Below are 24,311 nucleotides of genomic sequence, written 5' to 3' on the forward strand. Positions count from 1 at the left end.
CCACAGGGCCTTTCTCTGAGGGGCTTCCCAACCCCAGAGGAACTGCCCTTGGCCAGTAGAACAACCAAGCAGGGGTGACGAGAAGTTGCTCCCGACTGGCCCTGCTCACAGGCCAGTGGATTGGGTTGGAGCCCGGATCAGAGCAGTTAAATCACGGGCCACAGGACCTCAAGTCTCTTCCAAGGTCCCCACCAAACCCCAGGCTCAGCTACCGCGAGGAAGAGTCAAGGAGGCTGACACTCTAGGACTCTCTGTTTCAGATTCTGTATGGTTGGCATGTGTTTCCCATCTGTACACTTAGTTTATTTATGGGCTCCGGAGTCAGACAGACTTGCTTTTAAAATCTGAAATCTGGGGGCACCTGGCTGGCTCAGTTGGTGGAGCATGCAACTCTTGATCTCGGCGTCATGAGTTCAAGCCCCACATCAGGTGTAGAGCTTCCTTAAAAAAAAAATCTGAAATCTGTCCCTTACCTGCTGTGTGACCTTGGGCACATCTGGTAACCTCTCTGAGCCTCAGTTTTCTCATCTGTCAAACATCTTTCTGCGCAGTGAGAATGAAGTAAGTCAACATATAAGCAGCAACTATGTGATGAATTAAAAAAAATATCACCTGAATAAATGTTAGTTTTTAAAGATCGAAAGTGATTTTACCAGAGGGGAAGATATGAAGGCAATGCGCTCTTTGGTGACTGCCAAGAACGACTGCTCACTCAGCCTTCTACTTCCCGAGCTCCCCCTCTGCTCTGTCCTCGAGGGGCTGCCTTCCCCCCCCTCCCCGCCCCGCGCCCCAGGCCTGGGACTACAGCATCGATACCAGAAACAGGGGTGTAAGAAAAGTGGCCAGTGGGTGGGGAGAGGCAAGGGGCGTGCTGTTGGCCTGGCCCTCTGGGGGGACGGCACTGACGGGTCAGAGACCGGGCTTCTGCTCCTGGCTCCGCCAGCACGGCATGCTTGCAAGGATCCCCAGCGTCCCCTCTGTCAGATGGGAACTCGAGCTCCAGCCCCGCCTAGGGAGCCATTCGCCGCTTTCTACTGCAGTCCACGAGAGCCCCAGGGACAGGGCGGGGGTCGGAACACCTCTGGGGCCCTGTGGCCAGGACTGCGGGTGACGTCTTTCTGACAATCGCAGGGCTTCCAAGTGCGTGTGGGTGGCTCCTGAGCGCTGAGGCCTGCAGGCTCACCCTGGGCCGCCCTAATCCTTTGAGTCACTCTCTCAGCATCCTGTTGCCTTTGTCCCAGGGTTTTATTATTCTTGTCACCTCTCACCCCCATCTCCTAGAAAACGGGCTTCCCACCAAATGATTTCGCTCCCTGCCAGGGCTGAGCAAGCTCTTCGGGCAGGTCTCTCAGCGGAGTAATTACCTCTGGCCTTTTTTCTTTTTTCTTTTTCCTTTTTCTTTTCTTTTCGTTTTTGAAACGGAATCAGTCTAGGTGGAGTGGGAAGAGGGCAGAATTGGGACTAGGGCTTCTGAGTCCAAGTCCCAGCTTCTGCCACCCACTCTCTGGACTTCATTTTCCCCACCTGCGAAAGGGGTTAGTGATAAGCCCTGCCCTGCTTCCTCAGGAGAAGGTTGTGAAGAGCAGACGAGGTGTGGGTGTGACGGGTAAGCTCTGTGTAAACCCTGAAATGTTGCCCAAACCTGATGATGCAGCAGAATCATCTGGATTTGTTTGTTTTTTCAAACCTGAAAACTACCACCGCCACCATCCATGCACACACACACACACACACACACACACACACACACACACACACGAAAGTTAGAAACTGGTGTAACGTTGAAGTGAAATTTTGGTACATTTGAAAAAAATGAGATTTCTGGGCCTTTCCGGTGAAGGTTTGTTCTGTGTGCCATGCTGCAAGCATGATGGGGCTGGCGTGACGCCTTCTTCAGTCTTTTTCATGGGGGCTCACAGACCCTCTGTTAGAAGGAGCCCCTGATCTTGGAGGTTGACCGTGTTACAGCTGGGGAAGCAGGCTCAGACGAGGGGGACTCAGCCTTCGATTGCCAGTAGGGCAGCCGTTGGGATGGGTGAAGCAGGGCACAGACCTAGTCACCCGGGGGAGAGTCAGAGCAGAGGTGGTTCCCTGTCAAGGAGCTGGAGAGAAGGAGGGGGAACCTCACAGGGGACTCCTTCTCCATCCCAGCTTCAGGCAGGTGAAGCACACATCTGCCATCTGAGGAAGAGGGGAGGGGAGAGGGAAGGGAGGTTCCTATTGCAGAGGAACTGGAAATCTCAAGAGCTGGTTTCTGCCATGAGCTCGCTGTGCTGCCGTGGGAAAGTCACTTAACCTCTCTGGGCCTCCATTTCACTGTCAGTAAAATGGATGCAACAGGCACATTTATTTATTTTCGGGAATGTATCGACAAACAACTATGTGCCAGGCACCAGCCTGGGTGCCAGAGACCCTTTGGAGGCACAGTTCTTGCCCTCAGGGTAAAGTGTAAGCTGGAAAAATACACAGAAAAATAAATGCGATCAGTGTCCCTCTGGAGGGAAGAGGAGGTACTGGGTTAGTGTCGAGGAGGAACATCTGACCTTGCCTGGGGAAGGACGTGGGGAGGTGGTGCCATGGATGCTGAGATAGGAAGGATAAGTGGGAGGTAATCAGCCTGTTGGGTGTGAGGACAGGGAAGCATTTATTGCCCCCTCCCCTACTCCTTCGAGGGTAACCTTGTCTTTAAAGCATGTTAGTGAAGGGAAGTTCTGTGTAGCCACTCCTGAGTGCTCAGACCCCGAGAGAACACTCCCTTCAAGCCCCCATCCTGGTCCCTACGCACTTCTCACATGTCCGTACACGAGGTTGGATTTAGCTGGTGGGTGGGGCAAGTCAAGGGAATTACAGTGTTTGTGTCTGCGTGTGGGGAGAGTATTTTTAAAGCTTGTGCTAAATATGACTTTGCCCACAGTCTGCGGGAAAGAACAAAAAGCTATGCCTTTTTCAGGGGCCGTTCTGGGAGCCGCTGCATTCCAGACCAGCGCCCCTCCCAGAGCCCCCCCCGCCTGTGACTGGCCTCACCCCAGCCCCGGGGCCCCTCAGAGAAGTCCTGACACCTGGAGGAAAGCTGCTGCGGGTACAGGGAGGGCCTGTTAGCTGGACTGGGGGGCTAGGTCTTTATTCTTCCAGGTCTGAGGTAGGACTGGAGGTGAGACAAGGGGAAGGCCCTGCTTGAGAGGCGTGTCCGTCTGGGGACTTGCGAGTCCCCTGTCTGGGCTAGGAGGAGAGTGTGAGGCTGAGGGGAGCTGGCCAGGCCCCTGGGAGGCCGAGAGACGCACACAGATCAAGAGATGAGCTCACGTGCAGGGAGGCACCTCATAACCTTGAGATCACCTGCGACATGCATTTCCTCTCAACGGTGCCCCTCGCCGCGTCCCTCCGAACCGGTCACCCCTGAGGAGGCTCTGGCCATCTGGCTCTGTCATTTGGCCTTTTTGCATCTTCAGCTGCTTTGGCCCCGGGCTTGGTTAGCATTTCTTTTACCAGGGAAGCTAGAGGGGGTGGAGCCGTGTGATGGGGCTGGGGGCACAGGGAAACTACGACTGGATTGTTTTGGTTATTTATTGCCATGGAAGAACCCACGCTGAAGAATAATGGCTTAGCACAATCACCGTTTTATTTCCTCACGATCCTACAATCAGGGCTGAGATCGCCTGGCTAGTTCTTCTTCTGCTGGTTTTCTTGGGGTCACTCGCGTGTTAGGCTGGGGTCCAAGATTTGCTGGGCCACAGGATGGTTGAGATTTTCTGTCTCCATATGGCCTTACGGCCTCTCTACATGGTCTCCCCAGCCTCCATATGTGGCAGCTTCAGGATCCCAAGATTGCAAAAGTGAAACTCCCCAGGCCTTCTGAAGACTGAAGACGTAGGCCTGGAACTGACCCTGAGCCACTTCTTTTGTGTTCTGTTGATTAAAGCAAATCTGGATCCAATCCAGATTCGGAAAGAAGGGTGATAATGCTAGGAGGTGGGTCACGGGGGTCATCAGTAGAACAGGATATCACACTGGTTGGTAGAGAAGGCTGCGTACGTAAGAGACCTTCTCCTTCAACTACCTTCTTTATGGATCTCACGATCTGGCCTCGAGCACAGTCGTCTCAGCATCATCACATAGCCCCTTAAAGTCATCTTTTAGGATATATCACATTTGGAGACAGCAGTCAGGGTCCCCTTGCTCCCCAGGAATTCGTGAATGCCCGAATCCCGCACAGACACTTTTCATCTCCACGGCTTAAGCCAAAGAATAATGGCGGAATTTCAGGCGCAGTGAGGCTGTCAGGGACGCCGACAGCAGTGGAAGGCTTCTCTGCATTTCAAATCATAGCAGGGTGGCCATTCCATCTGTGACCCGCCAGGCCCGAGGAGGACGAGGAGGACGGTTAGGAGGATATTACCTAAGCACTGCTCCCTCACGAGCGTTGGGTCAGAAGGAAACTGTATGGGGAGGACAATTTTGAAACGTACTGGTGTAGACGGTAGAATGCCTTTTCAGCCAAACTCCTGAGCATAACAGCTTCTGTGAGGTCACCTGCAGAGAGCTGACAGCCACGGAAGAAAGTCTGCCTGAGAATATTTCGAGTCACAGCAGAGTTCTAAGTTTGTCAAAGAAAGAATTTTCAAGGCAATAGTATTTTATATTATTTATTACTTATTCTAGGCCAGGCACACGTCTAAGTGTTTTATGACGTTGACTCACTTATTCCCCACCACAAGCCTGTGAGATAGTTACCGACTCCACTTCCCAGACGTGGAAACTAAGGCTCACAGAGAGGTTAAAGGGCTTACCCCAGGCCACTTCGCTGTAAGGAGCAAAGCCGAGCTTCGAGCCTTCGCAGCTGGTTACGGACGGGACTTTAAGGCGCCCTGTGTCAGGTCCTTAACCTTATTAGGAAACCTGGCTCTTTGTCCTTCTTCACCTGAGCAGGAGAGCGGACGCCTTGAATCATCGCTCAGCTTTGGAAGATGTTGCTAAGAAGCAACGAGTTAGCACGTTTCTCTCTGCTTGACGCTTCTGCCCTAAAACCTTGTTCTCTTTTCTCTGCCTTCTTGCATCTTGTATAAACGATTACATATACGTGTTACATGTTACACATATATACGTGTATATTTCAAGAAACATAAATGTGTATTGTTACATCAGACCATTTTGACTAACAGGTATGCAAACTAAAATAAGAAATCGCTTTTGGAATTAAACAGTAAACACAGGAAGAATTTCCCGCTTGGCTCAACAAACACAATCACATCCATAAATACAACCGCTGGCACTTTAATAAATAAGAGAAGAATAAACACAGGACACGTGACCTCACTGGATGGCCATTTGCTGTTGCCCGATGCTGAGCTCCGGACTGACATTAGGTACTGATGTACTTGTCATTGCAATCAGCTCCCCGCAAACACGGGGCGTTGGTATTTACTGAACAATAGCGGACATTACCGCCACTGGCCATTTTCCCTTTGTGGATATCAGCGGTTGGTGGGGGCTGTCGGTGATGGACATTAGGTATTGATAAATACTAGTATCAGAACATCTTCTCCCTTGTGGGCATTAGCCAACACAGAACACTGCGCATCGACAAGCAAGGCCCTGTCAGCCTATGATGACCTCTACTGTCCGCGTGAGTATTAGGTAGGAGCAGAGGGTAGGCCTCTGTCCCAGGCATGCTTGGCGGCCTAGAAACACCCTGTGAGCCGGTTTGGAAGCAGTTGGTGGGTGCTAGGATCCATATCTTCATCTGCCTTCTCTGAGAGCCCTTTGGCCATGATAGCTTGGGGACATCAGGGGGTGGTATGATAAGAGCCATGGAGGGAAATTCCCAGATTTCAAAGAATAATTGGCTCCCAGAGGGATGACATGACACACGAATCCACAGGGACTCTCTACCTGCCCCTGGTCAGCACTGGGTGTTTGCTGCTTCCTTCTCTGCGTGATTAAAGTGCAGCGGGGCTGGCTTCGTGGGCAGTGGGACCTTAGAAGGCCCTTGGGCTCGGTTGAATGCTCTGCTCTTGCCATGTGGAAATTCTCAATAATTTTGAATGAGGCTCCGTATTGTCATTTTACACCGGGTCCCACAAATTACGTAACCGGCTCTGAAGCACAGAATCCTGGTCACCTGTCATGCGACCTTGGGCTGCTCTTCTCTGGGCCTTAGTCTCCGCATTCGTGAAATAGGGTCATGGGTGGGGGCGGGGGAGGACTTTGGCTTTGATGTTTGGCTTTTCATGCTCTGTGATATAGAACCAAGGGTCTGACTGAAGGTATTTAGAATTGCATAACTTCCCTGATTTATTTTCAACAGAAAAATAGATGGAATCCCAGTGTTTTTTGGGTTTCTCAGAGCACCTCTGCCCACTCTGACGTGTGGGATCCGCACAGCTGGCCCAGCCACCGAAGTAGGACACGCAAGGATGACTCACCCTCGGTCAGACGAAGCCAGGCCCAGGCTGGTATCCTCGTCGGTATGGTGACAATATCAGCTGGGGCAGTTGCGGTGAGGAGGAAATGGTATTAGTCTGAGGAACATGTGTCCAGTAAGGGGCACCCGTATTGTTAGTGAAATGGAGGGAGATGTGTGGGAGCCAGCCTGAGCCGGGATGACACACTGCGCCTCAGTGGTCTGCCCATCCCTGAACCTCAACTGACGTGGGCTGAAGGCCTATTCTGTGTTCGGCACCCAGAGCGAAGATCTGTGGATTAGAGCGTCGTTCTGCAACTCTACAATCCGAAACCTTTATGACATTCTTCAGTCCTGCCTCAGTTATGAAAACATGAGTCTAAGACTCCCTGATTCTGTAATCTATTTCCTAATTCTGTGGTTCGATGAAGCCAGGAGCAAGCATTTATGAAGCGTTAATTTTGTGCCGGGCACTGTGCTTGATTCTTTACAAATGTTACTTCATTTACTCATACAGTCCCGTGGAGGGTGATATTCTCATCCCCCTTCTCCAGGCTCGGAGCCGTAAAGCGAGGTAGCCAAAGTCACACGACTGGTTCATGATGGACCCAAGGTTTTAATTAATCCTTTTCTGTGAACTCTAAAACGGGACCTCTGCACTCATCTTTATAATTCCGTAAGGTTCTAACGTCCTCATTCTCAGCCTCAGGATCCCAGGAGGGCTGACTGTGACGGCATGAAGGCGGTGTGGCTAGGGGGTGGAGGTGCTGGCCGGGCAAACTGCGCAGGTCCCCTTTGGCCTCCAGGGGCCCCGGGCCTTGCTTCGCAAACCCTCGGACCCGGGGTGTCTGGCCATGTGCGGCCACATGGTGGCGCTGCGGGCTGGGAGCCTCAGGAGGGCCGCTGGCCCGCGGGGCTTCTCTGTTTGCCGGAGGCCAGGGCGGCACAGTGTGACGGTCCCGTCCTCGCCTTGGAGCTTTTGCGGATATGAAGCTGCAGCCAAAGGCAGAGGTGGCCTGCCCCAAAACTCACGTCTTCTGCAGGCCTGGCCTCCCCACCCTGCCTTCAGCACCGCTTTGTCCCCTTATTAATTAATTAATTAATTAATTACCTTTTTCAAAGACACCTACATTCCATGTCCCCCACACCCTTTCCCTTCAAGGAGGACTTTGGGAGGGCCCAGCCTCACCGGGTTAAAGTCCCTAGGATCCCTCCCCTGCTCCTGCATTTGAAGGCTCTCTTATCCCAGGGGATGAGGGAGGGATGGAGAACCAGTCTGAGGACTGGGAGTGCTGGGGTCTCACCCTGATACCTACTTCCATATTGACTGATGGGTGCTCATGAAGTCCAAGTGGCGGGGCGGGGGGGGGGGGGTAAGTGACATGATGGGCAAGCTTCCCAGCCATACCTGTAGCCTGAATGTTCTGGGCTCTGTGCCATTGTTCACCCATGAACCCTCTCCCCCTAGGTGTCATCCCCCTCTGTCCAGGTCCCCTTGTCCTCAGCTCTGTGGACCCACCTCCTCCAGGAAGCTTTCCTAGCCCCACCACAGGGCTCTCACAGCTCCCTGTGCAGCTCTTACGGCCAGGTATCTTCTGTGTGTCCTTCCCACTCACACTCCGAGAACATGAGTCCCCCGGCACAGAGCAGACAGCAGAAAAAACCTTGTCATTGTTGGTGATGATGGTGATGGATGTTCCCGCGGACCTTTGCCAGTTAGGACGACAACTTAGAGACAGCACAGGCATTCAGATGAGCTGGAAACCAGTTCCCAGAACTGGAAGTATGCAAACGGGAGTTAGGGTAGGCAGCAGCCAAAATGCCAAGCAGGAACCAGGTACTGCTGGAGCTCAGGAGGGAGGGGAGGGGGGACCTTAGGGAAACCTTCTGAGAAGGTGAGGGAGGAAGCAGGTCTATTAGAATGGGGAGGAGTGGAGCGGCAGGGGTGGCGGAAGGGCAAGGCCCCGGAGGAACAGCCTGAGCAAAGGCACAGCTGTGCCAGGGCCTGACGTGTTCCTGGAGCTGGGGCAGCAGGGACGGGGGAGAGAAGGCCAGACAGGGTACCAGCTACAGCGAAAGGAGCAGCCACTCCTGAATAACTGCCTCCCTCATGTCGGCTCACCGTCCAAATCCTGCGAGCCTCCTGGGCTTTTCTGGGAGAACAGGCTGCCCAGGGCCAGGCCGTGGAGTGAATGCGGGTGGAAGGATGGAAAGAGGGACTCTTTATAGTGTTTATTCAATCAAGGACCAGTTAGGTGTAGCGTGGGGCTGGTGGGGGAGGACAGAGTTCTCATTGTCCTGTGGGCATCTCTGTGGGACCAGCCCCCTGAGGCCCAATAGGCCACAAACGCCCAGGCTTCCACCCAACACCTCCCCCTTCAGCGCATCCCCAGGACACAGTATTACAAAAGTGAACAAATGCAATGTTTTTCTTCTTTTACAAATGACAGGTTTCCATCCCCTGCCGGCAGGGGTGGGGGGTGGGGTGGTTGAAGTGACAGTCCTTTACAAAAGCAACAACTTTTATAAAACAAAGACTAAGGAAAGTGCCCAGGGCTGGGAAGCTGAGATGTCATCTGGGGTGCAGCATAAACTCTGATGGGCGTACCTGCCTCCTGATGGATGGGGGAGACAGGCTGTGGGGCTCAGGGCCAGTGGGGGCTGCATCCAGGAGGCCCCTTGGGGTTTCCAGGCCTGCCTCAACTCCTTGCAGTACACCTCAGGGGTCAATGGATGAATTTCCAGTCTTGATGCTGGGGGACCCCATGCCAGAGTGGGAAACTGGTAGGGCTGGGATAAGCTTCAGAGGCTTGGCGGTGAACTGACTTAACCTGGGCCGCACAGCTGGTCTCGGGGCCCAGAGTCCCACCTCCGAGGCCCTTGCTGGTCCTGGGAATACAGGGAAAGCGCACAAATGACAGGATGGGGGAGCCCAGGAGGGGACAAAGGGCATGATTCAGAGAAGACAGAAAAGTGCAAAGGGCCTCACTGCGAGGCAGGGCGCTGGGCTGGTTACGCCTCCGCCGTGGCGCCTCAGAGTAGCCATTTTCCTTCTCTAGACCTCAGTTGCCCCGTCTGTCTCATGGGGCAGTGCACTTGACTTTTTCTCCAGCTCCTTCCATGACTAAGGTCCTACCCAGGGTTCCAGAGGAAAAGAAAAGGATGAGGTGGGCCTCATGTGCCCAGAGCAAAGAGGGGGCTACCTCAGAAAGGCAGCCCGTGCCCCTGAGTGACTGGACCGCGGGCCCAGGGGGATGCTCAGCCGTGGCCTGACCTCCGCCCGGCAGCAGTGGCTCCCTTCCACCCTCCTCCTGTCACGGGTCAGGCTGGCCCAGGCCTGAGGGAAGGCACTTCGGGGACAAGTGGGGAAGGACAGCAGGGGACTGCTGTCTGGTTTGGCATCGAAGACCTTCTACTTATGGTTTGGGGGACGACACAAAGGGGCAAGACTTTGTTCCTGCTCCAAAGCCTCTCCCCAGGTCCGCAGCTCTCTTCCGAGGATGCTGCCACAGACGCCCGCAGGGTGCCCCCTGGCATTGGCACATGAAAATATAAGTTACCCGGGCCCCAAGGGAGCCCAGGGCAGCAGTCCGTTATGTGGCCCCAGGCTACGCCATTTGTCACAAAGTGTCGGGGCCCTTAGCAGCCGAGTCCCGGGTGTCCACGCAGTGCAGGGCCACCTTGGGGCCGGAGCCAGGCTGCCGAGGGTAGGCGCCCCCCCGCACCAGCCGCCGGCACCACAGCCCCTGGCCGGCGCGGACGCTCTGCAGCGCGGGCAGCTGGAGGAGCAGCGTGTCGGGCAGAGGCAGCAGGCCCGTGCCCGACAGGTCCAGCTCCTGCAGGGCGCCCAGGCCTGAGAACACCTCGGCTCCCGCCCACTTGAGCTTGGGGTTGCCCGACAGGTCCAAGACCTGTAAGCTCTGCAGCTCGCGGAAGCCGTAGGGCGCCAGCTGGGGGAGACCTTGCAGGCTGCCCAGTGACAGGTGCGTGAGGCCCGCCAGCCCCCTGAAGGCGCCCGGGCCGATGGCGGCCAGCGGGTTCCCATCCAGGCTCAGGTAGCGCAGGGGCAGGTCCCGGAGGTCGGGTACGGTGCGGAGCCGGTTCCAGGCCAGGTTCAGGCTCTGGATGGCGGGCGTGGGCAGGCCGGCCCCCGCAGGCTGGGGCACCAGGCGGTGGAGCAGGTTGTGGGAGAGGTCCACGTGCAGCGCCGGGGCCTGGCTGTGGGTGGAGAAGGCGGACACCGAGACCTCCCGGAGCCGGTTGTGGCTGAGATTCACGTCGCTCAGGGGTGAGCTGGTGAAGCTTTCCGCCGGCAGAGCCGCCAGGCCATTGTGGCTGATGTCAAGCGACTCCAGGTAGCGAAGGCGGGAGAAGGCGGTGGGCGAGATGCTGGCGAGCAGGTTGTGGCTGAGATCCAGACCAGCCAGCGTGGTGTAGCCCGGCCCGGCCAGCACCGACTCGTTCACGGTCTCCAGCCGGTTGGAGGACAGGTCCAAGTGCGCCGTGTCCAGAGGGATGGGCACGGGCACGATGTGGGGGCCCAGGCCACTGCAATCCACGCGGGTCAGGCTGAAGCTGTCGAAGAGGCCAAAGGTCTCCACCTCGCACTGGCATCCGGGGAAGCATGGCCGGGTCGTCTGGGCCCCGCTCGCAGCCAGCAGCAACAGCAGCGGGGGCAGCAGCAGGGGCCACGGCATGGTGGGGGCTGGAAAGAGAGCCACAGGTGAGGGACGGCAGCGGGTACCCCATACCAGATGGTTCTCGCCCTAGCACAGAAGCCTCGAGCCGGTGTATCTAGGCATAGCCGAACGTTGCCACTGCCAGTCCTGTCCTCCCAGGTTGCTCCCCCAAACACCCTGGTCCCTGCTCCTCTCTGGCCTGAGTCTCTCCACCTGTATGGTGAAGGGGTTAGGCCAGATCGGCGGAGCAGCGGAACACTTGCTTAAAAAAAGATGAGCACGTAAAGGCAGGCATGCTCTGGCTGGTGTGAGGGTGGGCACTTGGAACCTTCCAGCCTGCTTACCACCCTGCTGGAACCCTCCTGGACTGGATGGGTCTTTGGCTGCCCTCTCCAGCTCTGACAGCCTCCGGTGCTCCATCTGTCTCTGCTGAGCAAGTGCTGGGTGCTGGGCGCTGCACTACCCGCCTCCCGGCGCAGTCCCACTTAACCCTCATAATGGCAGAAACTCAAGGCGCTATTCCGTGGCCACTTCACGAAGAGGGAACTGAGATGTGGAAGGTTCAGAGAGCTATGCACGGCCACATGTATGGGGGAAAGGACCTGGATGGAGTACAGAGGAAGCATGACTCACTGTCGTGGTGTGGCAGTGGCTGAGCCATGTCTGAGACCCACACTCCATCCCCGAGACTGAAACCTCTCCCTGTAAGGGGGGCCTGCAGTGACTGTTCCCACCCTACCCCTTTCGTGGGTAACAACAGCTGAGTCCCTAGTCCTGAGTCCACTCCCTGGCCTGTTCTCCAGAGGCAGGATCCTTATTCCAACTGGGGACCCTGTGCCTAGACTTTCAGATGGGTTCTGGGGACACCTGTCCCAAGCCCCTTCTCCCTTGCCTTGTCCCTACCCACAGCTGATGCAGCTATTATGCCCTGTTGGCCCTTCCTTTGACCAAGGGCAGGCAGCTGGGCTGGTTCCTTCATTATACAGATGAAGAACTAGAGGCTCACAGAGGAACAGGGTTTTCTCCCAAACTAGGAAAAGCAGGGCAGGATTAGAACCCAGGCCTGCTCAATCCCAATTCCCCTCTTTTCATCTGCTTCCTCCAGGACTGGGGAGGTGGCCAGCGGAGAGAAGCCCAAGAGGGGCTTTTCCCACTGACACATGCTATAACACAAGCTACTTCCCTCCCTGGCCTCAGTTTCCCTCCCTGTACAATTATAACAGTAGCTGCCGGCGATGCCGGGCACTCCATGTATGTTGTTGCATTCATTCCTCACACCCACCCACAGCCTGAGTTCACACCCACGGCAGCTCTGCAGACAGAGGTGCTGAGGGAGGGGCTTGCAGGGGGATGAGAGAGGGTTGAGTTGTGAAGCCTCTCACAGCACAGTCTGTGGTTACCTCCCTCCTGCCACACAGCGGCCACTCTGCCGGGAGACAGAAGGCACTCAGCCTCACCCCAGCAGGTCTCTTCATCTGGGGTGGCCCTGCCCTGCCCCCCTGCTCAGTCTTCCCCCACACCCATCCCTCCCACTGGCCCTCAGGGAGGGGTGGGTGGGGAGGGAACAGCAGGATAGCATTACCAGCCCTACATGAAACTTTAAAGGGGCAGCCATCTGATCCGCACTCCGGCTCTGCCCAGGGTCAGCGAGAAGTGGGGCTCTTCTCTCCGCCCCCCTCCTTGTGGGCCTCTCCTCTCCCACCCCTTTCTTTTGTAGAGTCCAATTTGAGGATTAAACCCGGCCCAGGTGCATCCTGGGCTTGGTCCCAACTGAGGCAGGACAGAGTGTTCCAATGTCTGGAACCAAAAGGAAAATATTGAGTTGCTCCAGGCCCCCTTTGTTCTGCTGGGTGAGTTTCTCACCACAGGGGTTCATTACCACTCAGAGCCCCACCTTCCCGGCCAAGCCGATCTGCCCACACGCACCCTTCCTGGGGTTTAAACAAACACTACACACACACACACAAAGGCCCCGAGGTTACCCTTTGGTTCCCAAAGGTGATTATACAATGTGCCTATTAAATGCCAGATGGCCCCTCGTGAGCTCCTGCTTATGTAACCGGCAGCCCGACAGAGCCCCAACCCTCTCCTCCAGAGCAGGGCCTCTTACCGGCCTCCCCAGGCCCCCGCCTGTCCTCTGTTCCGCAAGGCGGTCACTCCTGCCCTGCCCTCTTCACACGAGGCGATTCAGCTCCCACCAAAGCGCAATGCGAACTGTGAGGAGCCGGGCACGAACGCAAGGTGGTCATCACCAGGCCACTGGAGACAGGACAGCTGACGTAAAGGGAGCGGGAGCACAGACCGAGGCCCACCCGCATAACTGCGCTGGTCCGCGCTCAGCCCTGCACAGCGGCCACCTCTGCCGGGGCCCCTGTTCTGGGCCAGGCCTGGCCATTCCCGGTGGCAAATGCTGACGGGGACAGTCCGAGCCGGTCCTCACGACGGGCCAGTGCTGGACGCACATTCCCCCCCACATCTGCAGTCACGCCAGGCGGTCAGCAGTCTTGGGTCCACTTTAGAGGAAAGGGACGATGAGAACTGAACCCAGGCCTTGGTAACCTCCGACCTGGTTCGGGCCAAGCGGAACGCGCGCTTCTGTACTTGGCTGGGAAAGGAAGAGCGACACGGCCACGACATGGCCAGAGAGCTCAGGCCAGGCTCTGCTTTGCCACTGGCAGCTGTGAAGACGCGCGTGCCACGGTCTTTAATACTCAGTGGCTCCGGGGCTTTTGTGAGCTCGCGACACAGCCCAGAGGCCTCTCCGGGGTGTCCCACGCAGTCAAGAGGAAGGAAGAATCCCTGGTGCCTTACGACTTCTGAGGTGTGGGCCGGTGTCCCTGTCCTGCCCAGAGGAGATCCCCTCTGGGGTGACATCGGGAGGGGTGCCTTTGTGTGAGTGTCTCAGAGATGCTAGGGCCTGGCGCTGTGGCGCCAAGCCCTTAGCAAAAGGCTCAGGAGCCAAGGGGAAGGCAGAACTTTCTCAGGGGGAGACTGAGGGAAGATAAGGAATATTCTGGCCAGGGGTGCGGCTCTTTATAGTTCACAAAAGGCCTTTGCTGTTTGGATGGCACGAGGGCCACAGAGCAGGGTGTGCCACCAGGCACTGGAGTGATGTGGAGCCTGTGACCCATCGTGCAGTGACTTGTCCACGGCCCCTAGTGAGGGGGTGGTGGCCCATGTTCAGGCTCTGGTCTCCTGATTCCAGACTAGGACTTCCCAGCCCACTCAGGATGGACGTTGAAGTCTCCTGGGGGTCTTACGGAGTCCATAAAAATCATGCTCAGAAAAGTTGGCAGCCTCATAGAGGGGGCTGATGCCATAATGTTAGGTATCATAAGGACAAATTGCATGTCTAGGAAAATTATAACTATGCATTAAAAAAAACCCCACACACAACCAACCCAAATCCTAATTTTGGAAAGTCTAGAAGAAAATATATCCACATAACAGTAGTTTTTCTTTAGATGGTAGAACTTTGAGCGATTTAAACATGTCTTAATCTCCTTTTCTCCCCTATTTCCTCTCTTACAGGAGAAATATATATAAAACACACTGACAAACATACTCACAGAGCCTCCTAAAAGACCATGGCCATCTCGGCTTTCTCCGATCTTGGCTAGCCACAATCTCTGAGCCTTAGTCTCCCCATCCGGAAAATGGAGATGTGAATAGCCAGCTCACAGGACTGTGGTGGAGACGAAACAGAATGGTTTCGTCTGCCTAGCACATGGGAAGACTGCAGTGTGGGTTACCCTGCCTTCCCCCACAGACAGGGAGCAGGTGGGTGGAGGCCAGCAGGCAGGCCTGACCCATCTCTCTTCCTCCTTCCTTCAGCTCACACATATGGAACATGTCAAAGCTCTTATGGGCATCCCCTGGGAGAGCAGTTTTTTCCCAGAAGGTACACTGTTTCTCCATAGGGCTGCTGGATCTGAGAAGGGATGAGGAATGTTGAGTTCCCCTTGATGGAAACCACCAGAAACCTTGGGTGCTAACCTGCAGTGTGAACCAGGCGAGTCACTTTACCTCTCCGGACCAGTTCCTTAGACTATGAATCTGGGACAGTGATGCTGGCCCCATCGGCCTTAGAGAAGATAGGTGTGAAGATGAGACTGGGAAGCTGAATCTTCCCGTAGAGAAATGAGGCCCCGGGGTGGGGGGAGTGGAGGCCACATGATGGAAAGAGCGCCTTTCGATCGGACCTATAGCCATATCCACTGTGGAGGTCCTTGCTCAATCACAGCGCCCCTTCCTGGGGAAACTGTGCAGCGCCCCAGAGCTTTTCCCGACTTGTTATTCTAGGAGGCCTCTGCCACCGGTCAGGGGTGGCCCTCCAGATGTCATTCTGGGATCCATTCCCTCTGATCAGTTCGGCTCTGAAGGAGCTACGATCCTGGCAACTTCGGGAAGTGACTTCCTCTCTCAGCTGTTTCCTCACCTAAAATGAAGACAACACCACCTTCCTCAAGGGGTCGTTGTGAGGACCAGAGACCACAGCGCCAGGACGAGGCAGACATGCGGTTGATGAGTGCCTGTGCCTCTCCCCCGCTGTGGCACAGGAGTCCCCCAGGGGCCCTCCCCCAATCCCTTCATCACTCTCTGGGGGTGAAGGGGAGGCAACAGGACGACTGTGCATGGTGACAAGACTGACCCTGGGGGACAGTCAGGAGCCCCAGCCTGGCCTGCTCACACCTGTGGACAAGTCCCCTCTCCTCTTTGAGCCTCAGCTCCTCCGGCTTCGCGGGGAGAGAGACGTTTAGCCCAGACCGTGCATCTCCAGTGTCTCAGGACGTCAACACGTACCAGAAGCATTCACTAAATCTCTACCGAGTGCAGGGCGCCGTGCGAGGCCACGGGAGGTGTATGTTGGGGGGGGGGTGGCGGGACAAGGCCCCCGTCCTCACGAGGCTTACATACCAGCAGTGGGACAGGAGAGCAAGTCAGAATAAGATCGCTAACACCTGCCTTGGACCCAGAAGAACCGGATTCTAGTGCCCAGCATTCCACCTGTGTGACCTTCACAGTTTTCTTTCTTTGAGCCTCGGTTTCCCCATCTATGTAACGGTACGGACTCTGCCTCCCTCTGGGACCTGTGATCTACCCTGGGGAGAAAGGGAAAGGCAGACAGGTGACCACCATCTAAGGAAGGGAGAAAAGGGATCTTTGGCCCAAGATGTAGCACTTCTTCTCCAAACCCCACCCTGCAGATAAAAGACCCTGGTCAGCCAGCCTACAGAACACGAGGGCTTAGAAACTACCCACCCTGGGTTAGGGGCACATAGCATAAGGTCCTCTGGGCTGGGGCCAGGAGTTATTCCTTGGTGACTGTGACTCTAAGGAAAGTTGGCTGATGGCCCTGAGAGGTCAGAAGCAAGAGCCACATGGTTATTTACTAACAGACTCGAGGCAGCTCTCCTTCCCAGCGAGGGCCTGCTCGGACAGCCCCCAGGACAGCTGTGGCCACATCACTCCCCTTCTCAAAGCCCTCCCAACCTCTCCTTCTACCTACAGACATCAAGTTCACTCTGCCACAGAGGCACGCTGTCCCCACGGTCCTCCCTCCCCCAGCTGAGCCCCCATCTTGACCTGAACCTACGGTGAGGAGCTCTGAACAACTCTTGGCCCTTGCTCGCACCTCCTCAAACTTGGAGAATTCAGGGTGGGGAACTGGAAGGTCCCCCAGAGATCATGGGAAACAGGCCCAGCGGGGGTAGTGACAACAAGGAAACGGCAGAGCAGGGCCCAGGACCCGGGTCCCCACGCCTGACTGCAGCGCCTGCATCCACCTGGCCCGCCGTGGCCCTGGCCTGTTCTGTCCACTCGGGCCCCAGAGCTGCGGCTCCCGCCCTGGGCCTCTCACGCCGTCCGCGCGCCTCCTTCGGGTGCATACGGACTGCATTCTCTCCTGTGATTTACCTGCCTGTCTCCTGACTTCAGGTGTGAGCGGCTTGGGCCGTGACCCTGCCTTCCTCACCTGTTCATCCCTTCCACCCGCTGGGGTCAGAGCCAGGCCGGGAGGCCATGGCGGACACTCGGCTGAGGGAGCAGGCCAGCAATTCAGGATCAGCTGCGGCACTCAGACCCAAGTGGAAGGCCAGCCCCGGGCCTGCACGCCTTAGCAAGTGCCAACCTTGTTGGGTCTCGGTGTCCTCAATAGGGGCGACGACAAGGGGTTGGTCAAAGCATTATGGGATAGCATGTGAAACACTCAGCTCAATGTCTGCCACATGCTAAGTGCTCCATGTGTGGCAGTTGATGACGGCGATGAATCATTGAGCTTCCAGAAGGCAATGGCCGTGTCATTCTTCTTTATGTCCCCCCCCCACCCCCGTCAAGGACCCAGCGCAGTGCCAAGCCCCGGGCAGGTCTGTGACTGCTTATACTAACATTCTCTGGACAGCGTGCTGGTGTTGGCTGGCCAGGCCCCAAACTCCCTCCTTCTTCTCTGAGACCGACCTAGAGCTTGGGGTTCTGGCTTAGGTCTTCCTGGCCCCAGGTGCCTACCCCTGGTGCCCTACCGCAGCATTTCTGGGCCAAAGGTCTGCCAGCTCCTCACCACAACTGCAAGAGGGAGCCGCTGGCACAGGCAGAAGGTGGGTGGGAGGCTGAGCCTTGGGCTGGACCAGGGCCCCAGCACCCACCTGAGACAGGCCGCTCAGTGCTGAGCTGCCTCCCACCCTGTTCTCTCTGCCATGAGCTCACTTGGGCCGATGCCAGCGAAATCCCCAGGTGGAAATTCCGCGAACGTCCTGCCCCCCACCCACACCCCCACATCAGCTCTGGAAACGCAAGGCAGAAAGAATTTCAGGGCCTTGAGGGCTGACTCTCCCAACAGAATCACTAATGCCACACATCTGTACCAACACGTCAGCTCACCACGCACCTTCTATGCCGCCATCTTGTTTCTACCTCATCACAGTCCTTGCCCATGGGGATCACTGTCCCTATTTTCGCAGACGAGACTGATAGTATTCAGCTGGGTCGTAGAGGAACCAGGGCTCAAACCCAGACGTCTGAGCTCCAAATCCCTCCTTATACCACTGGGACTCAACTTACAAATGGGCCTGTGTGGGCGACGGCTAGAGCTGATCGTGCTGGACTGTGATTACGTTTCCCTGTCTGTCCTGCGAGCAGGGCTGGAGTCGCATTGATGTGTATGTCCTTGCGCTGAGCACCGGAGCTGGCAGAGCGGGTAACACAGGGAGAGGCACCAGGCATGCCGAATACTACCACTGCACCAAAGGACGCCTCTTAACCTTTCCGCCGCCTCCGCTATGATCCGTTCAGTCACCTTGCAGGATCAGCAGGTTGGCTGGCACTGTGTCTCTCTTACAGCTCCGCGAAGAGACCCAGAGGGGTTCGGTGCTCTGTCCAGAATCACACAGCCAGTGAGGACAGGGGCTGGACTCAGGCTCCAGGTCCTCTGACAGCCAGTGCCTGGCCTCCTCTATGACATTATCCCTGGCACAGTTGGGCCCAGTGACCTTGCCCGAGGAGGACGATCTACAGGGAAATGGACACGGCTCCCAAGACTATTACCTCCGTCCAGCACGTCTTCTTCCTGAAGCTTGCCAAGTTGCCTTCGCTGGAAGGCAGCCTGTGTGGACTCACGGGGAGGCAGTCTGGGGCGAGGGGATGGGTTTTGCAGCCAGGCGGACCGGACTCCAACCCGAGAGCCTCTCCTGCTGGGAGGCTTGCGTGTGCCCTCACCCGAGTCCGAGGCTTCCTCTGTAACGTGGTGAGAATTGTGGTATTGCTCCCAGCAGGTCACCGGGATGATTACACAACGTAAAATGAAGACACAGTCCCGGGCCTGGCGCACATTGGTGCTCATTGCACGGGGGTTCCTGCCCCCTCATGACTGCTTTCAGGGGCCAGGAAAGGAAAAGGAGCTATGACACCAGCAGATCTGAAGGTGAGGCAGGGGCAGAGTTTAAAGAATCCGAAATGCATCCGGAGCCTTGGATTCTCTCCTGGCGCACCATCCAGGGCCCTGTCTGCGCTACGAATGCCGACCAGGATCTATCAGGGAATTGGGAAGGGGGTCTCGCAAGGTTGCAGAGCCAAAGCAGGCTGAAGCGGGAGTGTCATCTGTGCACAAGGAGGACAGAATGCGAATTGGCGGCTATCCCTGCGTAGGTGGGTCACCGTCTTCACCTCTCTCACCCCGCAAGCCGGGCAGTGACCTCGCCCTGCCCAGGTTCAGCTCAGGAGCCCTCCTGGCCTGGACCGCTACAACAGCGCTGTTCCTGGCCCCCTGCCTCCAACTGTCAGCCTTACTGGGCGCCACAGTACAATCCCAACAGAAGCCTGGGACCTCACCATTGCTCCCACTTGAAACCCATCCCACAGAGACAGCTTGCCAGACTAGAAGCCTGGCTTGCTTCTAGGGCCCCACGCCTTTGCACAGGCTGTTCCTCTGACAAAGATGAGAAGATGACAGAGCTGCCTTTCTTTTCTTTGTTTAACAAGCACTGTCGCCCTAGGCTCCCCTGGCCCCTGGGCTGCTCATGTCAAAATATGATACACTTCGTGGTCTGTGACCATCTTTGGATCGGTGTCCTCCTCATCGCCTGCGTGGGGCCTGGCCACACGAAAGGGGATACACCAGATGAATGAAATGTCCTGGACAGAAAGCTTCCTCCTGCTTGGTGAGGACGAAACTGGCCCAAGCTTGCAGGAGACTCTGGGCTTTGCCAGGTGGTGAAATCAGGTTGAGGACCGCAGGTGAAGCTGTCTCTGCCTCCGTTGACAGTGCAATCCAGCACTGTAAGGCACAGCACAAACTCGTCCCATTTCGTTAGCACGGGGACTCATCATCCTATTTGGCATTCACAATGGATCAGTGAGACAGGAATTACTGCTGCTCACATCTGAAGGATGAGGAGACAGAATCTGAGGTAAAGTTACTTGCCCAAGCTCACAGGGCTAAGAAGCCATGGAGCGGGAGTAAAATCTAGATTCTTCACTCTAACTGTGCCTGCAGAGTGGTCTCCCAGTCTCCAGCACTGCCCACAAGACAGAGGAAGGTTTCCTGAAATTACCAATCCCACCCTGATTGGTTTAAACGCTCCAGCAGCTTCCCACCTGCAGATTCAAATCCCAGCTCTCCGGCCTGTCATTGAAGGTCCTCATATTTGGCCCCTCCCCTCCCTCCCAGAGGAATTCCAATCCCCACCCCACCCCACCCCAACACACACCTTACATCTTATAGTCCACAAGGCTGACCACCTCTGTGGTGTTATCAGAATACACAGCCATGCAGTGCTAGACACTTCCTGCTTCCCTGGCACAGTCCCCTGGCCTCCCCCCACAGCTGCATTCCAGCCTTCCTTTCCCGGGCTGCAGGGGCTCCAGGCCCACCTCACTTCATCCCTCCCTAACTTCAAAGCCACCTCTCCCCATTCAATACAGCAAATTACTGCCTGGGGAACTGCTCAAGACAGAACGGAGGCGTGTGTTAAACATCAAAGTGTTTCCAGGTTCTGAGGTCTCAACCAGTCAGCCACAACAGAAAGGGAGGGGAGAAGTTGTTCACACCTTCCTTTCCAGAAGGGAAACTGAGGCCCGGAAAGGAAAGTGCCCACGGTTGCCTTCTTCCCAGGTGAGTGGCTCGTGGCCCTCCTTCACATCTGCAGCATCCCCAAAACTCGAGGTTAAAGACTGCGCCAGGGTTGGGGGGCGGTGAGGGGGCAGGGAAGGGAAGGTGTTAGGGCTATCTCTTCGACTCAGGATCAAAGGCCCAGCAGGCTCCCACCCCTCAGCGCTCCCGCTCGGGTCAGACCTAAGGCTCCGCAAGTCTGGACTTATCTGAAGGGTAGAGCAGGCAGGGAGGAAGGATCGGAGAAGTTCCTGAGTCACCTCAAGTGTGGGCGGCACGGCTCTCAGGCCGAATCCCGCAGCGCGGGTAATCCCGACTGCACGCTGGGCACCCAGAGGGAGTTCTCTCGCCCCAACCACAACAGGGTGACCGCGACTCCGACAGGCTCAGCAGCTCGCTCAGAGCCGGACTGTGGGCCCGTGGCGTCCCACTGGGAACCAGTAAGTGCCGGGATCCCAGAAGCCGTCGCCTCCTCACCTACTGGGTCGGAGGACTGCTCCCCCCACCCCCCGGGGGCGGGACGCCAGCAGAGAGCGGATCTCAAAGCGGAGCCGGCGGCTGGGGCCGGCCTCTCGCCAAGCAGACACGTCTCTCTCGGTCACATACACTCCCTCCGAGAAGCGCGGGGCGGGCAACACCGGCTGCCGTCTCCACTCCTGTCTCCAGCCTCCCCCCCGCCTCCCGCCCCCCGCCGGAGCCCAGGACTGGCCGCTTACCTCTCCTCTCCCAGCTGAGTCGGCTGGGGTGTCCGGCACGCTCCGCCCAGCCCTGGCCTGGGCGAGTCCCCTAGCGCGGCTGATCACCCCCCCATCCTATTCTATCCCCTCGCGGCTCTAAGGACCCCAAGAGGTGAAGGAGGGGAGGGCTGCCAGCGCCCCCGCCCCGGCTGCAGCGGGAGGGGGACGGGGGCTGTTGCCTGAGGAACCAGTAGAAAAGTTTGAAGTCAAGTCGGGGGCCCGGGTGGACAGCAGGGGAGCGAGGAGTTGGGGCGGTGTCTGGCTCTCGGCGCGCACACACTCCACGGACATCCAACCCAGACACGTCGACAGGCACAGACCACGTACGCGGACACACGACGATGAGCCCACCCACACCCACAACCAAACGCGGGCCCACAAAACGTGGACACAGGCACGAAACAGCCACACAAAGCCACGGACACACAAAGGCGCGGGCAGATGCACGTCCCTGGATCCAAATCTACAAAGACCCACAAACGCGTGATGCACGTGTCCGCACAAAGACCCCAGAGGCGCCGGCCCCCGGCCCGCGCCCAGAGCCTTTGTCTCCTGGAAGCCCTCTCCCCTTGGTACGGGTTCCCTACCCCGGCCGAGCCCCGGGCGCCCCGCAGCCACTGCCGACGCCCTGGATCCAGGAAAAGTTGAGGGGCCCGGGGACCGCCCCCAGAGTCCAGCGCCGCCCGCCCGCCTGCCCGCCGGATGGGGCCGCGAGGTTGAGGTCGGGGGCTCCGGACCTTCGCACGCAGCGCGGACTCGGGCTCCGCCCGGGACCCACACCCACCTGGAAGCCTGCGCCGCTGCCGCCTCGGCGCGCTCACCCAGGCGGCCCGGCCGCGGGCCCTCCGGCCGGCGCTTTTCTCGGCGCGGCGCGGCCCGCCCCCCAGCCCCCGCCCGCCGCTGGGAGCCCCCCCGCCCTCCTGGCGCCCAGTGGCGGCTCTGGCCCGCCGCCCAACGACGTAGGGAGTGTCGCCAAAGTGCCGACTTTCCCGGCGCGCGCCCGCCCCGCCCCCCGCCCGCCTGCGAAGCCCTAGCAGTGCCCGGGTTCCACCCTAGGGAGCGTCTCAAAAGTGCGCACGCAGCTCTCGCCCACTCCAGTCGGCCTCGCTCCCAGCTTCCTGCAACCGGGATCCCTGCCCCCTCCCCTAGAGCGCCTGAGCAACCTCAGCAGATGGCCGCACGGTCGGGAACATCTGGAGGTCGCGAGAGTGCGTGTGTGTGTGTGTGTGTGTGTGTGTGTGTGTATATGTGTGTGTGCGCGCGCGCGCGCGCGCGCGAGTCAAAGAGAGGGTGGGGGACGTTGGTAAGAAAGAGATTGGGTGGGTGAGGGTTCCCTCTTCTCGCGTTCATCCCCTCCTTTTTTTTTTTTAAATGAGTGAAAGAGGTCCAGAGACATTAGCGAGAAGCAGACTGGCTGAAAGACGAACCCGCAGAGGGGAGAGAGGCAGGCTTCCGCAGAGAAACTAGCCGGAGAGGAGAGGGAACGCAGCGGACTTCTTTTTTCTGAAGGGAACCGTGGACTTCTGGTCGGATTTCTAAGAAGGGAAACTGCGTGTGTGACGAGGCACCATTTATTCCTCCCTCTGCAGCTCATCCTCTCTTCACCCCCTTTATGTTTATAAGGTCAGGAAGGCATCTCAAAACAAAACAAAAACTTTTAAAAATGAGGATTGGGAGAGGAATTGCCTGGTGGATGCATTTCTAATGTGGGGCTGGGGCTGGGGAGGGGGGTGAGTTTGAGTCTCAACACACGTAGACAAGTTGTCAGGCACCCCAGAGGTATCAAGCCCAGGGGTGGAAGGAGTCTTTGGTCTTGAACCCTGGACCTCCCAGGAACCCCCTGTTGTGGAGAGGGCCCCTGGGTGCAGAGATTGGGCAATGTTCTCCCTGCAGTGGCCCAGACTTGCACTCCCAGTCTTTTTGCTTCTTATTTCTTTATTACTTTTTTTTTTTTAATTACAAAAAGTTGCTTGGGCTTGTGTGTGTGTGTCTGTCTGTCTGTCTGTCTGCCTGGGAAACGAGGGAGGTACGTAGAGATGGGGAAGGAGGAGTAGAGGCCGCTACCCCAGCCTCAGGGCAGCAAACCGGAATCGCTACCCGGAGCACAAAGTGCTCTCGCGAGGCTTCCCCTGCAGCCAGTCCCTGTGTAGGTCCTGTAGACGGTGCTCACCTGGGTGAGACCCCCAGACCCTGCCCATCAGGGAGGTGCGGGGAGAAGGCTGGGAGCCTGGTCTTATCAGTGTGGGACCGGAAGAGCTCTCCTCTGTCCTCTGCCTCTGCCCATTGTCCTCCCCCAATTAGAAACCCAGCTGCCCGAACTAGGAGGCCGGAGGGCCGAGCAGCCAGACTTCTCATCAGTGTTTGAAATTGTACTCCTTTGCGTCCGGTCACTTCCTCACAGTTGAGCTCATAATAAATGCGCAGCTGCGATTCAACTCGGCACCCCCTAATCGTTCGCTGTGCAGCCCGGTGCTCTCAGGAGGACGGAGAGCCCTTCCCAGACCCTTCTCCCTGCCTGGGGGAGGAGACCCCAAGAAAGCATTTGGTGAGGGCCCTGAGCTTGGACAGGGTTTAGAGCCCCGCCGCTGCCCGGCTTTGCGTGATCTTAGCAAGGGGCCTGTGCTCTCTGAGGTTCTGCAGCTGCAAAAGAGGCTGTTAGGAGAAGTGAACAGTAAAGTAAAGCAGTATCTGGCTCACAGGAAGCACCGTCCTGCCGTGTTAATTGCCAGGATTCTTATACCTCGACATCTCCCATCAGAGGCAGGCTTGGGAGGGGAAGGGACTGGGGAATGGCCATCTGACTCTCTAGCCCCCTTCCCTGTGGGGGAGGGGGCTTTCTTTCAGTACAATCCCCCTGGGCCCCGGCCTGGAGACTTTCATCCTCCCCTCCCTCG

The 24,311-nt window shown here is 57.2% G+C and overlaps 1 protein-coding gene across 3 annotated transcripts; it reads right to left on the reverse strand.

Moving 5' to 3' along the window:
• Window positions 1-8,617: 8,617 nt before the first annotated feature.
• TSKU (tsukushi, small leucine rich proteoglycan) lies at window positions 8,618-22,291 on the reverse strand. 3 transcript variants are annotated; one of them, XM_026518145.4, is made up of 2 exons: window positions 22,202-22,291; window positions 8,618-11,105 (listed from the first exon to the last, which is right to left on the reverse strand). In XM_026518145.4, the coding sequence occupies exon 2, from the start codon at window positions 11,095-11,097 to the stop codon at window positions 10,021-10,023; it is 1,077 nt and encodes a 358-aa protein (XP_026373930.1). In that variant the 5' UTR covers window positions 11,098-11,105; window positions 22,202-22,291; the 3' UTR covers window positions 8,618-10,020. The 3 variants fall into 3 exon arrangements, with proteins under 3 accessions (XP_026373930.1, XP_057172785.1, XP_048073317.1); XM_057316802.1 differs by lacking the exon at window positions 22,202-22,291 and adding an exon at window positions 21,397-22,194; XM_048217360.2 differs by lacking the exon at window positions 22,202-22,291 and adding an exon at window positions 13,190-17,396.
• Window positions 22,292-24,311: the final 2,020 nt, after the last annotated feature.

This window comes from Ursus arctos, unplaced genomic scaffold (assembly GCF_023065955.2).
Source record: "Ursus arctos isolate Adak ecotype North America unplaced genomic scaffold, UrsArc2.0 scaffold_22, whole genome shotgun sequence".
In the NCBI taxonomy this organism is placed as follows: domain Eukaryota; kingdom Metazoa; phylum Chordata; class Mammalia; order Carnivora; family Ursidae; genus Ursus; species Ursus arctos.

Coding starts and splice junctions, on each gene's coding strand:
- TSKU (XM_026518145.4), bottom strand. CDS start 11,097: ATGCCGTGGCCCCTGCTGCTGCCCCCGCTGCTGTTGCTGCTGGCTGCG.